The 16,882-nt window shown below is 35.6% G+C and overlaps 1 protein-coding gene across 5 annotated transcripts in view; it reads left to right on the plus strand.

Moving 5' to 3' along the window:
• Positions 1–16,882, plus strand: part of ATP8A1 (ATPase phospholipid transporting 8A1) — a 218,574-nt gene that overhangs the window by 73,983 nt on the left and 127,709 nt on the right. For 4 of the 5 annotated variants that reach the window (XM_035005058.1, XM_035005059.1, XM_035005060.1 and 1 more), the window contains 5 exons: positions 593–704; positions 2,280–2,445; positions 3,789–3,916; positions 6,587–6,664; positions 7,628–7,716. In XM_035005058.1, the coding sequence (XP_034860949.1) occupies positions 593–704; positions 2,280–2,445; positions 3,789–3,916; positions 6,587–6,664; positions 7,628–7,716 (573 nt within the window). Of the gene's footprint in view, positions 1–592; positions 705–2,279; positions 2,446–3,788; positions 3,917–6,586; positions 6,665–7,627; positions 7,717–13,907; positions 13,953–16,882 lie in introns of all 5 variants that reach the window. The other variant, XM_035005062.1, reaches the window with a different exon arrangement.

Genomic DNA, 16,882 nt, shown 5'->3' on the forward strand with positions numbered 1-16,882 from the left:
TAGATGCTTATCATTGATTAGAAACTTATTCACAGTTCTTGGAGAATTGAAATTCAAATACAAAAAATTACCCTAGAGATTTTAAATACAGGACTTATGTCTGTACGGTGGGGATGGCAATGCAAATGTATGATGAGATCTGTGTATTTACCTTGCCTTGTCTTTTTTTTGAGCCTTTATTATGCACAAAGCTATTTTTAATTAGGTGTGGGAGGGGGAGCAGATCCCCTAACCTCACCACTTCCAAACATCTCAGAAACCTAAACAGACTTGCTAAATCAGGAAAAGTCTTAAATAGGTTTGAAAATTAGCCTCTGAATTTCAAAACATTGCCTACTATCTTGGATTGTGAAGTTGTAGGAAATGGCTGGTTGGGTGCTAGGGAGAAGCAACCGAACTGCTTCCCTCCAGCTGTCCTTGTGTAAAAAAAAATTATTCTTACTGGTAGGAAAATTACTTCTTTTCTAAAAATAAAGTAAATGTGAGAAGGGCTATTTTAGTAGCAGAACCTTCGTTGGAACTATGTAGTAGCCATAGAATTCTTAAGCATTTTGGAAAATGTTGTTTCTAATGTCAACATCATCTATCATAGCACTGTCCCCCTGGGAGCAGATCAGATTCTTCTTCGAGGCGCCCAGTTGAGAAATACACAGTGGGTTCATGGAATAGTTGTCTACACTGGACATGACACCAAGCTGATGCAGGTGGGATTTTTTATCTATGAAAACCTTGTGGACCTATTCTCTTGAAAATGCGCTATTTGTAGCTCTCTATGCAGTAGTCCCAAACATAGCAGACCATCTGTCACAGATTCCAGAGCCCCACTCTGTACATTCAGAATCTCGTTCTTCAGTGTTTGGGGCCATAAAATGGCTCATGCATGCAAGAATACGGGAAAGTTTCATCAGAGATCAACAGTGCGTGAACTCTTAATGATTTTATGTATTGGTCCTCTGGCAACATTTACTCACCATTGCAGTGGTAGATACTAGTTGTCTATGCAATGATGAGTGCTCTACATTAAAGTATTTGTCTTATCATTTTATTTTAATACAGTGATCAAATTTTAGAACTGTTTTCATTTTTTCGTAAAATTAAAAGAAGAGGGGCACCTGGGTGGCTCAGTCGTTAAGTGTCTGCCTTCAGCTCAGGTCATGATCCCAGCGTCCTGGGATGGAGCCCCACCTCGAGCTCCCTGCTTGGCAGGAAGCCTGCTTCTCCCTCTCCCACTCCCCCTGCCTGTGTTCCCTTTCTCGCTGCTTCTCTCTGTCAAATAAATAAATGAAATCTTTAAAACAAATAAAATTTAAAAAAATTAAAAGAAGAATTTGTGAGCCAAATGTTGACCTTTTTTGGTAGCATTTTTATGGTAAGCCATTTCTAATCAGCTTTAGTCTTAGCACTTGTAATGTTTACACGTGCCTGAGGATGCTTCTTCTCTGTCATAATATCATGAGTGTTCAGGGGTTAGATGGGTGGGCAAAACTATTTTAAGATACTAAATGAAAATCTGCTTTAAGGTCTGATAACTTTGTAAACTGTAAAGTCACGGAGATGTTATCAACAGGCAAATGGGACTGCTATTAATGATTCTACCCTAACCATAATGATTCCACCCTTAACCATTCTATAAATTCTGTAAACCATTATTTTATATCTATGATGACATTGAATTTTCTGTCCTGTGGATGCCTTGGTTAGCAGTGATGTAGCATGATCGTTTTTTATCATTAATGCAGCTAAGGAAATTTACTTCAGTTATTCTTTATAGCCAGGACTACTTAGATTGTTGCTGTTACTGAATGCCACCAGAAATCTGGAAACCAGAGATCCTTTAAGCATACTTTGGAACTTCCAGGTCTCTGATTATGGGTGCGTAGGCCACCTCCTCTGCCTCTCTTCCTGAGCTGAGCTGCTAAATGCCTCTCATCTACCCTCTTTGCTTAAGTAGTCAAGTAATGCCTTGTTCATCTTCCTGCCACAATGCGAAAGTTACGTCTCTAAAAGGAATATTATTTCCTTCTCTTCTTATTATTGTTTTACATCCTAGAAAAAGGCTTGGTGGTATAGTGGCCTTTAGGAAAAAAAAAAAAAAGAAGGTCATTAACATTTGACAGCTTATTACATCTGTGGGTTTTTTTCTGTATGATTTTCAGGTGCCTACCCATGTCTAGATTTTGAGTTGTGACTGACTTTGTCATCTTCATCAAAATACCAAATATACATTACTAAATCGATTTGTACACATTTTTTATTGCTCATCTTGTTTCTTTTTACAGAATTCAACAAGTCCACCACTTAAACTCTCAAATGTGGAACGGATTACAAATGTACAAATTTTGATTTTATTTTGTATCTTAATTGCCATGTCTCTTATCTGTTCTGTGGGCTCAGCCATTTGGAATCGGAGGCATTCTGGGAAGGACTGGTATCTCAACCTAAACTGTAAGCATTAAAGTGCCTATGGTATTTATTTTTTCTTTCATTAAAACATGTATTTGTTTCACAGCTGATGGGATTTCCTATAATTCCTAAAAAGAAAACCTTATTGCCACAATAACTGGGCATTTAATTTTATTTTTCAATGCAATTTCCAGTAAAAGAAAGTAAAATGTTGTTAGTCTTTAAAATTTCAGAATCCTTAAATATATAATGATTACTCTAGAGTAGTATAAAATGTTAGTTTATTAATATTATTTTTGTTAATGTTATTCATTCTTTTAAAATATTTTAACACAGGTGGTTAGATAGCTACCTGGTGAATAAAGCAGATTGATTATATTTAAAGCACATGCTTGTAAAATGTTTAAATTTACTGTACTTTCATACATGCAGTAAATTCCATATTAATGGTCATCTTGTCTTAGGGAAAGTCCTATTAAATAGGTTCTTTTTGGACCATCTGTCCTTTTACTATTGTGGGGATGTACCATCCCTGAATATTTCTGGAAAATAAGTTTGCATTGCCTTTTTTTTTGTTATGTTAATCACCATACATTACATCATTAGTTTTTGATGTAGTGTTCCACGATTCATTGTTTGCATATAACACCCAGTGCTCCATGCAATTCATGCCCTGAGTACTTAACCAATAAATACTAAATTTCCAAAAGCGTGAAAGCAAATTCTAGTAAACCTTGTAGCAAAATTAATTTTTTTCAGTTTTTATCATATTGATTTAGTTTGTGGCTACTCCAACTTTTTTTACATTGATTTACTATTTCAACATTAGAACTGTTAGGACTCCCATTAGTTTGTTTCTTCAGATACTTTACAGTGTGTCTGCCATAGCCGTTCTCTTTTCATTATTGAAGAGGAAGGGTATAATTTACCTAGGGTACAGCCCTACATTGTTTTTGCTGTTTGGATTAGTTTAGCTTCTGTTTTGTCTGATTGCTCTTAAGGCATGCTTTAAATCAGGAGTGCTTTTTAAGAATTTACATAACAGTGATTTTGCCCAGTGGAGAGTTTACATTTATAAACCCACAATCCTGTCCCCGATACCTCTAAACTTCCTGTTTGGAACAGGATTTGAAATACTTAGCAGTGCTTTCATTCGTTAGTACCATTATGAAGTTCTTAATAGTACTAACAATATACGGAACACGGAAAGTGCTGCTCCATCCTGAATGTATTTGAGAATAAGGATATGCTATCAGCACAGTATTCCTCCCAAACTATCTAGAGATGTTGTGTAATATGGAAAATTTTTGTTATGCTCAAGTTCTGGTCAATGCAAATGAAATCTATAAAACTACAAATGACTTTCTTCCCACCTCCCCCAACAGATGGTGGTGCTAATAATTTTGGACTGAATTTCTTGACCTTCATCATCCTTTTCAACAATCTCATTCCTATCAGCTTGTTGGTTACATTAGAAGTGGTGAAATTTACCCAGGCATACTTCATAAATTGGGTAAATATGAATTATTGTTTTTCATCATTCTAAATATATGTTTTGTCTTTTTTTTTTTTTTTTTTTTGGATAGGGTCTTTTAAAGATCTTAAATTTTTTTTAAGTAATCTCTACACCCAGTGTGGGGTTAGAACTCATGACCCCATGATCAAGAGTCACATACTCCACCAACTGAACCAGCCGGGCACCCCTCCTCATAATGTCCTTTGATCTCTCAGAAACAAAATCTTAATTATACCTTAACTTTTATTGACTGCAAGATGACATTTCAAAATATTTTTGACTCTAATATAATTATAACAAATTCATTTGACATGTAAAAATCAATAGCAAAAACTCTTTATCTCAGAATCATACAAGTTTACAGACCAGACATTCTGGGAAACTAGGTCTCCAGTTAAGGAAACCTATTTTGGGTTATATAGTGTGTCTTGGGGAAAAGGAGAACCATGAGGTTTGGAGTTAAAATATCTGGATTATTGTTGTAGTTCTATATTTACTAGCTGTGTGAACTTTGCCAAGCCACCTGACTTCTTTGAGACTTATTTTCTTGGGCCTTTAGATAGGAATGGTAAAACATGCTTTACCAGCATCTCACGGTGGTAATACAGAGCAAAGGAATCTCACAACATAGCAAACAGCCTCCTAAACAATTGAGTACTGTAGAAATAATACTGTATTCACTGCTTGTAACAACTAGGCTGTCATGTTTTATATACCTATGTAGTTTATTCTTACCCCCTGTAAACAAATTCAGCTGTGCTTAATTTTTTTCTTCTCAAATTTTTTTTTAATCTTGGAAAAATGTGCTGGATATCTGTTTCCTAAATATTTTGTTTATAAAATGTGTTGTTAGTTTTATTTTACCAAAGTTAAAATTAATGAATTTATGTAAATTAAATAAGCCTTCAGACTTAATCTGCCAGAAAGTTTAATTTTTCTTTTATTTTGGGAAATTTTGGTATTATCTTTTGATGTTATCTTTTTAAATTATTTAAAAGTCTTTCAAGTGAACAATATTAGGATTTTTAAAAATACAACCGGTAATACTTTTGCCACTGCTCATTACCTTCCCATGAAATGATCCAACTCAGCTGTAAAATTGCCTAATTCATTGGTAGAAGACCAGTATAATTTAGAAACCTGAAATGAGCTGCAGTTGTGGCTTATTTCATGCAGGAAATGTGTTGCTGAAAAATTATGTAATAAAATTTGTGTAAATAAAATTAAAACCTTTTGAGGTTTCCCACTTTACAATAAGAAATCATAAGGTGACTCATTTTGAAAATCAAATAACTAGTCAGTCACTTTATTATTTTTTACTTAGGTTTTCAGAAATAATATTTGCTTCAAATAATGACATAATTTGAGTGTTGGAGCAACCCAGCAGGCTTATCCTTCTCAACCACCTTTCTATTGTACAGAGATTCTGTAACATTGCTGACAGTTCTTCACTCACCAGACAGCTCTTCTGTGTGTGGAAATGAGATTAATAACTGCCCCCCTTTGATACTGGTTCTACCTGATCTTTTATGAAAATGTCTAATCGTGTTTCTGAATGATAGCCTTGTAAAGTATTAGAACTCAGCTGGGGGTGCCTGGGTGGCTCAGTTGGTTAAGCATCCCACTCTTGGTTTCAGTTCAGGTTGTGATCTCACATGATCACATGTGGGTCATGAGATCAAGCCCTGCATCGGGCTCCGTGCTCATTGAGGAGTCTGCTTGAGATTCTCTCTCTCCCTCCCCACCCACTCGCACGTGTACACTCTCTCTCTAAATAAATCTTTTAAAAAAAAAAGACCTCGGCTACTATGCCTATTCTTCTATCACATCTTCCTTCATCTCTTTCTGTTCCTTATTAGACTTGATTTCCAACTTACTCCCCATTCCACTCATTCCTCTCTGAACATTGCTCAGTTGTTTAATATCCTTCTTAAAACATGGCACCTACAAGTCCACAACCTTCTTCAGAACTGATGCTGATCAGTCTGAAATGCAAATGTGGGAAAGATCAGATTTGTCCTTTTCCTTTGACATGTGAAAATCAGTAAACCCTGACTTGCCAATAAAATGGTGTACTATAGAAAATACTAATTCTTATAGGCTTAATAGTCAAGCCTCATAATGTTTGGGTACAAAACAAGTACAAATTGGTACAAATTGGTACATATTTGTTTGGGTTTTGAGAAGTGCACTCTTTCTGCTTTCAAGTATATACAGTGGAAGGAACTTGAGCCAAGAAAGTAGAACCAGATAGAATCTCTTTGGTACTTTTTCTAGGGGTTTAAAATCTTAATTATTTGAGCAATGTTTACTTGCTCTTACTTTAGCTACATTAAATACTTTATATTGTGTCAGACACTTGAGGAAGCACTTCACGTACATTATTTTATTTAATCCTTAACCACAGGTCACATATGTAGAAAATGGTAGAATTATGGAAAAATCAAGATTGCCTGATTGCAGAGATATGCTCTAACTGCCATGCTGTCCTACCCTTACTGTGAAATATAATATTCTATACCGAGTACTTTTCAGGGAAATCAACTGAAATGGTGTAAGATGGCAAGACATGAGAGTGGTTTCATATTATAGCTCACTAGTTAAATAAAATTTCAGTAATCTCTTGTTACCAGTTGCATTTAGTAATTTCTTTTATTTAAAAAAAAGGATCTCGACATGCACTATGAACCCACAGACACTGCTGCTATGGCTCGAACATCTAATCTGAACGAGGAACTTGGCCAGGTAAACCGAATTTCTTGTTGATACGTTAAATCGGAAGTCAGATTCATTGTAATTTCTGCCATATGTGGCAACTTCATATGAATTGACAGCTCCTAATTTTCCATTATTTGAATAATCAGCATAAATACATGTTAGTACGTAATTATCATTTTTAGTAAATTAAGTTTTAAAAACCTTATTATGTAAAACCTATTTTGCTCTCAGATAAGGTATTGCGCTAAGGGATTTCCTTCAGTATATAATCTGGTTACTAGTCAAGTATTGGCTATTTTTGAGTGATAAACCCTCAGTATTAAAATTGCTCATAGCTTTTGACCAGAAAGGAAGAAAAAATTAACTTGATCACTGATGCTGTGTAAGTCAAGTATGAAAGTAATCAAACAGGAATTTTAGATTCATAATTTACACTGTATTCACATATATGTGTATCTTTGTAATCCATATTTACATACTAGCTCAGGAAAAATTCTTATTCGGTATTTTTGCCATTTGGTAACTTTTACTTTTCAAAATAGCATTTCCGCCAGAATTATCCTTTTTCTTACCAATGCAGATGTTATATGAAGTTGATTGCACAAGCCATTACTAATTCTGCAATTGTTAACGTTGAGAAATCCCGGTAGATGTTTTAGTGCTCCATAAATGTTAAGTAACAGTAGTTGCACTTTCTAGTGGAAATTCCAACTATGTCAAGGCAGATTTCTGGATGGCTGCAGTTTTTCTAACCATCTTGATAGTCTTTACTGTTCATACATGAAATGATTCATTGCTGAAGTACTAAAATAAAAAAAAGTTGAAAATATTCCTTAATGTGAAGAAAATCATCAGTTAATGGCATTCATTGTGCCCCTATTAATATAACAAGATTGATAAATTATTTAAGGGGTATTTTCCCCCTCTGTGAGAGACTGGCATAAAAAGACTTCTGAAATTTTAACGAGAAATTTTAAACTTTTTTTTTAGGTAAAATACATATTTTCTGACAAAACTGGCACTCTGACCTGCAATGTAATGCAGTTTAAGAAGTGCACCATAGCTGGAGTTGCTTATGGGTGAGTTTTTTTTTCCCTTTAATTAGAATGTGAAACACACATTTAATAAATGCTAATAGTTCGGTGTGTTTTGAGAATTCTTATTAGGGGAAATTTTTTTTAACATAAAAAGCCCCTGTTTTGACTGCAGCATACATGTATGTTTTGTGTTATAGTTTGAAGTTGTTTTTCATTTGGAATTACCTATGAGGTGGAGGTTCTATCCAGTAGTATTTCCAAGTTTAGAGTTGCTAAAGGTCTCTATCTGGCTCTGGTCATGAAGTAAAAATACAGTTCCCTCTACATTGCCATAGAGTTAAGAGTACAATGTCGTAATAACATACAGAGTGTCCAGTTTTCAAGTTAAAATACTGTTGTTTCTCTGATAGTTATCCCTTTAGTTTGTTTTTTCTTATACCATCTCTCCTCTTTGCAGTCACAGAGCAATCTAAATTTCTGATGGTGGGAAGGAGGTAGGAACACGAAACTCTTAAATCTAGGTTGTAACGAGTACCCTCAGAAACTTTTATCACGCTCCTGATGTCCTTTAGAATATGCTTGTTAAGAACCCTTTTATTTCTTTTTTGGAGTTATGTTTACCTAAATTGTTCAAAAGCCTTCTTTTTGAAATACCTTTTTAGGATAATGTGAGAAAATTAATCTGTACATTTCCTAAAAGGACGTGATCAAAAGGTGAAACTTTCCTTGGTTGGAGTGACCTTGACCATGACTATTATCAAATTTTCCAACTATCTTTATCTGTAAGTGAGACTGGGAAATACTGATCCCTTAGCCTTTGAAGCAAGGGCACTTGCGTTTGGGTTTTCTGGTGTGTACTCTTCCCCACTCCAAACCATAAGCGAGTATAATGATAATGTATTGAATTTTGAAAATGCCTTAATTAAAATTATAAATAAATAACCATTTGGTAAAAAATTCTAAAAGCAAATGGTTACTCCAACAAGGGTCTACAAAAGAGTAGATGGAGGCAGATATCCTTATTCTTTGGGTTAGCAGAGAGTGTGACTAAAATGGACTTCAAACTGTGTGTGTAAATGAAGCCGAAAAGACATTTGATTGAATGGCTTTTTCACACTTGCCAAGACGGGATGTTAATTTAAGAAGCACACTTACTGTTTCCAGGGCTGCATGCCATTTTGCATCTTTCCTCTTTATCTGAAACTCCCCCACCTCCCCTAGAAAAGGCTGTCCTTACTCCTCCCCGCCAATAGCTACCAGCCTAGTAATTTGGTTAGCTGCTGTGGAGGGGGTGATGCAGACACACTTTTTGACGTCATGCGTATTTGACAACCACAAGAGAAGGAAAGGCCTATTGTGATTCTTTTTATTATATATTTGTTGTATATAATACAACATTTGTTGTATTATACTTGCTGACAGATTTATGAAGATTGTTTTTACAGAAATTCTGCATTGACAAGTGAATTTGAGAGCGGTCTGTTTGATACTTGACATTCTTTTTTTATTTTGCCAGTTTCCAATTGAACAAGCAAGTTCCTTCAAATGATCAAATATTGATTGTGAAATCAGAACAGAAAGCTAGAATGAGATCTAGCCTCTCTCCTGCATTTTTCCAAGTTTTTTTCTTCTTCTTGTAACAAGCCCTTAAACACTTCCGGGCAGTAGTTCTAAAGAATAGTGTTCTTTCTGTATCTATTGGTGATATTATCATTAACAACCATTATATGATAGGGTGGGTTTGAGATTGGTAAATATTAAAGTAGTATTAAGCGTTAAAAACTGTCATCATTTATATTAAGTTTCCAGGAAAACAAATTTCCTCTTGGGCAAATAACATCTCTTAATATTGAGGTGCAGCCATGAGACATGACCTCTAGCCTCGGCTTTGTCACTCGTCTACCATGTAACTATCAATAATTCCTTTCAAATATTCCAAACTCCTTAAAATGTGGATAGTGAGATAAGATGATCTCTAAAGTTGTTTTCCAAGTATAAAATTCTAGATATAAAAAAAAACATACATGACAGACTATGGACTCTGAGAAACAAACTGAGGGTTCTAGAGGAGAGGGGCATGGAGGGGTGGGGTAGCCCGGTGATGGGTATTGAAGAGGGCACGTTCTGCATGGAGCACTGGGTATTATACGCAAACAATGAATCATGGAACACTACATCAGAAACTAATGATGTAATGTACGGTGACATAATAAAATAAAATTAATAAAAATAAAAGCATCTTTTATTAGAAATAAAAGGTGTTCCTTTGTTTGCAAATCTTAACTATATAGACAGAAATACATTTCTTTCTTGGGTGATATATCATGTTTTTGAAAATACCAGAAGCCTTGCTGAGTGAAGTGAGTTGTTAAACTGCTTCCAGTAATCATGTAGTGTTGTGTATGTGCATTTAGGATCCTTAACCCTGATTTTTTATCAACATCCCCTCCCCCAAACATCCTGATGGACATTTGGAATGTCAGCATTGTATTGTAGAGAGTGGTTGATACAGGAAGTTGTTGATACAGGAGACTTCAGATGCTTAGGTGTTTACAGTAAGAGACACACCACTATTCGTTAATTCCACCAAACTCAGCAAGACAAGTAATTACTGTCAACCATCTTTCTGTGGGAATTTCCTCTGGCCACTCTTGGGTTATCAGAAGCCAGACAGGGTAATAACATGGTTTTGCAATCCCCATTTGCACTGTAGCAGTGTTAACACTTGTTTAATATGGGGAACTATTATGCACACGAACCTTCAACTCTAACAGAAGAAAGCATGGTGTTTATCCCCCCAGGATAAACCAGGATAAAGGAGAACACCCCACATTTTCATAAACTAACACATGCTTTTGGGGTTAAAAATTCAGAACTGATCCTTGTTCAACATTTTTTAAGAAGTAAGATAAAGCCTAATTTTACCCTAGGTAGAGTCAGAGGTGAGTTCTGTTGGCTTTTATGGGTTTGAGAACAAGACTTGAAGTGTCTTCATTTTTGCCTAGTATTCCTTAGGTTTGTAAGAAGATAATATTTAACATTTAAAACAATGCTTCAAAATTCAATCTTGGTAATTTTTCCCTCATTTCACATAACCATTGCCCAAATTGGATTCATAATGGGCAACAAAATAAAGATTTGTACATAATTAGCAGCGATGATTATTTTGTAGAGTTCAACTTTGTCAGAGATACTACTGTGTTTAAACTTACTAGTTTGTTTCATTAGATCTTTCTTTGATTAAATGTAAATTGATGTCATTTGTAAATTTAACTTATTACAAACTAGAAACTCTACTGTTAAACATTTGTTAAAGTATCATTTCAGCAAATTCCTTCCTGTAGGAAATGAGTCAGTTTTATCAAAGTAAATGGAATACCAGGAATGGGTAAGGAGGCTTTTATGTTCACTGGCTAGGACTCTCAATACAGTGAATAAATATAATAGGCTATAATCCTAAGTGTAATCTTTGTTGGTAATTTGGACCTTATTTAGAATGAGGTGATGAGCTGGGCAAAGCTTTACACAGTACAGTCTCTAAAGTTAAAAAAAAAAAAATTTCTAGTAAGCCAACTAAAGAGTGATTTTTGTTGTGTTGGTCATTTAATCAAACATTTCATTGACATTTTCCCTGTAAGTAAAAGATGAATTTTCTTAAAAGCAATCTCTATGTATATATGAATATGATATATGAACCACTTAACATGACCATATTTTGTTTAGTAATATGTTTGCTGAAAGGATCAGTACTTCAAACTGAAAAGAGATTCATCACAAGAAACCTCACAATTACCATAAAACTTAGCCCCGAGGTCTAGATTATAACCAACAAATTTATCTTACTGCCCACCATGGTAAGAGCTGGGTAAACACCATTCTTTTGTTTATTTATATGCTTCAACAAATATTTTTATCTCCTTCTGTGTATGTGGCACTTTGTTAAATGATGGGATTGTAATGATCAGCAAAGTTCACATGGTTTCTGCCCTCCTAAAATTTATAGTCTAATTGGGGGTTAATGGATGTTAATTAAGTAATCAAAGATAAAACACAGTACAGAGGTCCACGTGAGTCTGTGATGGGGATTTGATCAAATCAGGCAGGTCAGGGACTGCTCTGTAAGAAAGTGATGCTTGAGCTGAGACGTAAGAATGGGTTTGATTAAGTGAAGAACTTCCCAGGCAGATACAGCAGTATGGACATGCACACAAAGGCAAATGACCAGAGAGCACATATACACCAGAGCTGCCCCAGCAGCAGTCCTGGGGAAACTCATGCAGACAGGTGCAGTAACAGGTGTGTGGGTCTCCTGCTGCTCATCACATTCTGAATAGCATTTGCCAGGGCTGGACCTGACCCAGGAGAAGGGACCCTGAGCCTTGAGCTTTGCGTCTTTTAAGCTATATGACTTGAGATGCACTTGCCCCTCCCCTGATGTGAGATCGGGTACTGCCGTCCAACTTAGCAGATCCTTAGCACAGTGTTTTTGCTTGGGTAGCACTGGCCCTCCCCTGGTACAGTCCGGGGTGGGAGGGAGGGGCATGCGGCTAGAGTCCAAGCCTTGAGGTTGATCAGAAGTGATTGCCTTCAGCGCTGGGCTGCAGTCAGTTTCTACAGAGTTTTGCAATAGGTCATCATTTTTTCTGGGAGTCCAGCCCACAGGTGGCTTGGTTAGCCCTTCCTCTCAAGCATCAACAAAAGTCATTTGGTACAAGAGAGAATAGTGAGTAGAGGGGACTGCCTTCATTGGGACTAAAGACAGTGGATACTGTCCTGGAGGTGGTTTCATGCTTTGGAGGTGGAAGAGGTGCCTTCAAATGATGAGGCTTGTGTCATAGCCAGTTTGGTGGAAGGCTAGAGGGAGTGGGATGGACACTGAGGGAGTGAAAGGACTTCACTGAAAACTCCGTCAGAAACAATGAATGACTCTACGTTTACATTACTGAACTCTGCATTTTTTAAACTCTATTGATAGCTAATAAATTTATTTATTTATTTTTTATATATTTATTTATTCATGAGAGACAGAGAGAGAGAGAGAAGCAGAGGGAGAAGAAGGCTCCCAAGGAGCAGGGAACCCGATGTGGGACTCGATCCCAGGACCCTGGGATCACGACCTGAGCCGAAGGCAGACGCTTAACCGTCTGAGCCACCCAGGCGCCCCGCTAATAAATTTAATTTAAAGAAAAAATATTGAACGGTCATATATAGTGAAAGAAATGAGAGATAAGAAAAGCTTTTCTGGCTGCTAAGAGAGTAGATCTTAAATTTTCCCACCAGACACACACACACACACACACACACACAAAATGGTAATTATGTGACAGATGGAGGTGTTAGCTCACACTGTGGGGGTAATCATATCACAGTATATAAGTGTTTCAAGTCATCATGTTGTATACCTTAAACTTGTGCAGTGTTATACATCAATTATATCTCAACAAAGCTGGAAAAAAACTTCAACAATAAAAAGAAAAATAGAATAAATACATAAAAGAAAATCTGCTCTGCCATGTATCTTCTGACTGAATACATGAGTGGCTCGTTGAAACAAAAGCTATATACATCAGTCAGACTTTTCCCGTTGCTCAAATGAGCTAAAGGATGAAATTAAAATTATTGATGAATGTGTTCTGTTTGAGATAACAAATGGCTCAATGAGTGATTATAGTTTAAGTGAAAGATTTTGAGGATCAGTTAATCTTTTAAAATGTGGTTCCTTTTAATTATAGAAATGTAATTAACTTTTACTTTAATATACTTGTTTAAAGACCCATTACTCTATGGTAGTCAAATTTATTTCTAAAATGTACTTGGCAAATTTTGTCAGTGATAGTTTGTTCCTAGGTATTAGTATGTTTGTTTCATTAAAACACTTTATTCTGATGATATAATATGTAATTAATTTTCCATTGGTTTTAGCATGTATTTAAACCTCTAGGTTAAAATATTTCTTAGTGAATATTGAATTCTAGGAATAAAATGAGTAAATTCCATGGTCAAGAGGCAAGTTGGCTATCCTGTTATAGAATAATTTTGTAAACCTGCTCAGTTACCATAAATTGTGTTCTACTTACTATACTAACTGCCATTCTTTCAGAATCAACTAAAAGTTCATTTTCTTAACTTTTTCAATATCCATCTTTCAGTACTTCCTTTATTCATGCTTTTGTTTCCAGCGTTTCTGTGATGATTTTGTCCTCTCTTTCTGCCCCTCCTCTTGCTTTCTGAAGCCATGTCCCTGAACCTGAGGATTATGGCTGTTCTCCTGATGAATGGTAAGCTGCATGGACCTTTCTGTCTCATTGATTCCTTTAAAAGGTTTGCATTTTATTGCTTTGATAAACACATTTCACTACTTTTGGGGGGGGGAAGCATTATTGATCAGGTAGGATAAGGGCTATAAAGAATCTATTTCTTGAAATCCAGTGAATATCCTTGATTTCCTATTGCATAACCTTTAGTCATTTTACAAACATTAGGTTTAATGGTTAGGCTTGCTAGAGTTTTACATTATGTATCTATAATAAAGTCTGTAATGATCAACTTGGGGTCCCTGGGCTGTGAACTAGCTAAGATTTGTTAGAGCTCAAGAAGTTTTATGTTTTATAGCTCAGCACTGCCACCTTCTGCTGCAATTTATATACTCTACAGAGCCACAAAAAGATGCTACTGAAACCTACCCAGAAGTGGAAATTTCCTTTACATCTCTTTTCATTAGTTTAGTAAATCTATTCGGGGGCTAGAAAATGAACATTTTTAAAAATAAATGTCTGGAACAAATGTTGGAAGACTATGCTACCAAGGACTAAAGTTAACTGGAATATAAATAATTATAGAATTATTAAAGATGGCATTTTAATTTCCATATTTTTGAGGGGGTTTGTTTGTTTTCCCTTAAAATCCCCCCTCCATGGATTTACATTTTGATTTAGAACTGTGTAAGTTTATTTTGATATTCTCTAACTCATCATGATTTGGTGGCCAATGAAACTTCAGAAAACAGATTCTTTTAATGCTGGTAACTATAGAACACATTATGGCTTTAAAAGTGGTTATATTTTTATTTTCAGGTTATACATGTGTTTTATGATTCGGCCACATTTCCAATATGCATGGAAGTCCAATAACATCATTTAATATTTTTCAACTTGAATTTTATTTCAATAAAGTGGAGATTTGATAACAATTTGCAGCAAAACTCATACCTATAATAATGACAGAGGCAGCTGTTTGATTCGTGTGGTAACTGATGAGTCATCACATTTAAGCTCATTGCTTGGAGCATCATCCAGTTTCGACACCTACACACAACTGAATAATTTTTAGCGTTTTTAAAAATATTCCAAAGCTTCTAACTGCTGGTGGATAATTCAAGTTTAATGCAGTAGCTATTCCCTTTTATTTAATCCTTCAAGAATGTAGTAAAATTTTGTGACTATTTATTTTTTTCTGTAACATTAATATAATTCTATTAATTGTAAATACTGTTCATTAGTATAGAATTAATACACAATTTTTCTAAGAGAACTCTTATTAAGAGAAGGAAATTACCTTTAGCATATTTTCATTAAGAGTGAATGAAAATGTAAAAAATCGTTGTTTATTTACTCGGGTCATTTAAAATATCCGACTTTCTATAGAGATTGTTTTGTGACTTCTACCACCTTTGGAAAGAGAGGATATTATATTATCTAGTTAAGATCTCTTTGTAAAACACCCTTTTGGAAAATACTACTTGAGCTTCTGTTCTGTCCTGGCCATCTGCCATGGTCAAAGATGCAGACTTTGGATTCTGACTACCCAAGTTCACATCCTGATCCTACTTGTGACCTTGAAAAAGTTACCTAATCTCTGCCTGCCTGTCCTCCCCTGGTAGAATGTGGACATCATAGGGAGGTTGTGAAGATTGAGTTCTGTTTTTATTTTTATTATTTTTTTAAGATTTATTTATTTGAGAGAGTGTGTGTGCATGTGAGCAAGGGGGCGGGGCAGGCAGAGGGAGAGGGAGAGAGACTCTCAAGCAGGCTCCATGCTGAGCACAGAGCCCAACTCGGGGCGATCCTGACAACCCCGAGATCACGACCTGAGCTGAAACCAAGAGTCCCATGCTCAACCAACTGTGCCACCCAGGTGCCCCGAGTGAGTTCCATTTTTAAAGTGCTTAGAATAGTGTCTAGACATAGTATACTCACAGAGAGTGTTAGCTTTGGTGTCTCTCACTCAATCCTCGTGATATATTTGAAGAGTTGTGATTGACATGACCATATTAAAATTGGTGAAATTTAGGCAAAGAAGCTAACAAGTAACTTGTCCCAAAGTACACAACCAGGAAACATGAAAGCCAGATTATAAAGTAGGTGCTGGTCACTTTATGTCCTACAGATCTTAAAGAACTTTATATGCTTAGAGCACAAAATACCTTTACCATTTCAGTCATTTTTTTTTTCTTGTTAAGGTAGCAAGAGCAGGTACAGTTTAACTGACTTGAGAAAAGTTAGCACAGGGAGCAAAATTTTGCACATTCATACATCTGGCATCTCCCCGAGCCCCTCATCCAGTTGATTTCATTTTGCCAAGGAAACCAAGATCAAAAGTGTGATCCTGAAAAGAAAAAAAGAAGAAGAAGGAAAAAAAAAAAAGTGGGATACTGGTTGAATCCTATGCTGTAGGCATATGACCACATCTTCATGGTGCTGGTCTTCAGGGATAAATTAGAGAGTATAGATGATTGTATAAATCCAAAATCAAAGTTCATGCCTGTCTGTCAGCAGCTTCACATTTCAGTGTGAAGTTCATTAAATTCCATACATAAAACCTGTAGCCTATATACATTTTACTGCCCTACCGAACCATATTCACCACAAAAATGTCAAGATTAAAAAACATATAATATTTAACACTTAAATGTGTACAGATTATTTTATATTTAGTGGAATTTGAAGGCAAACCTGTGACACTCTCTTGAGAGTATTTTCAAACATACCCTCTTGACATTAAAGATAATTGGATGATGGTTGTAGCTTTACTCGCTTAAATATATTAGTATAAAATAGTTTACAGAGATAAGATCATTCCCCAACCAGTAGCTACTTACTCCAAAATTGGTATGGTTTTCTTGTTATTGCCAAGTACCCATAAGCTAACATATAACCTTACAGATTCATTCTTTCCTATTAAAAATCTACCATTGGAAAAAAGATCTGCT

The sequence above is a fragment of the Mirounga leonina genome, unplaced genomic scaffold (genome assembly GCF_011800145.1).
Source record: "Mirounga leonina isolate KUSES-001 unplaced genomic scaffold, KU_Mleo_1.0 Mir_129, whole genome shotgun sequence".
NCBI lineage: Eukaryota > Metazoa > Chordata > Mammalia > Carnivora > Phocidae > Mirounga > Mirounga leonina.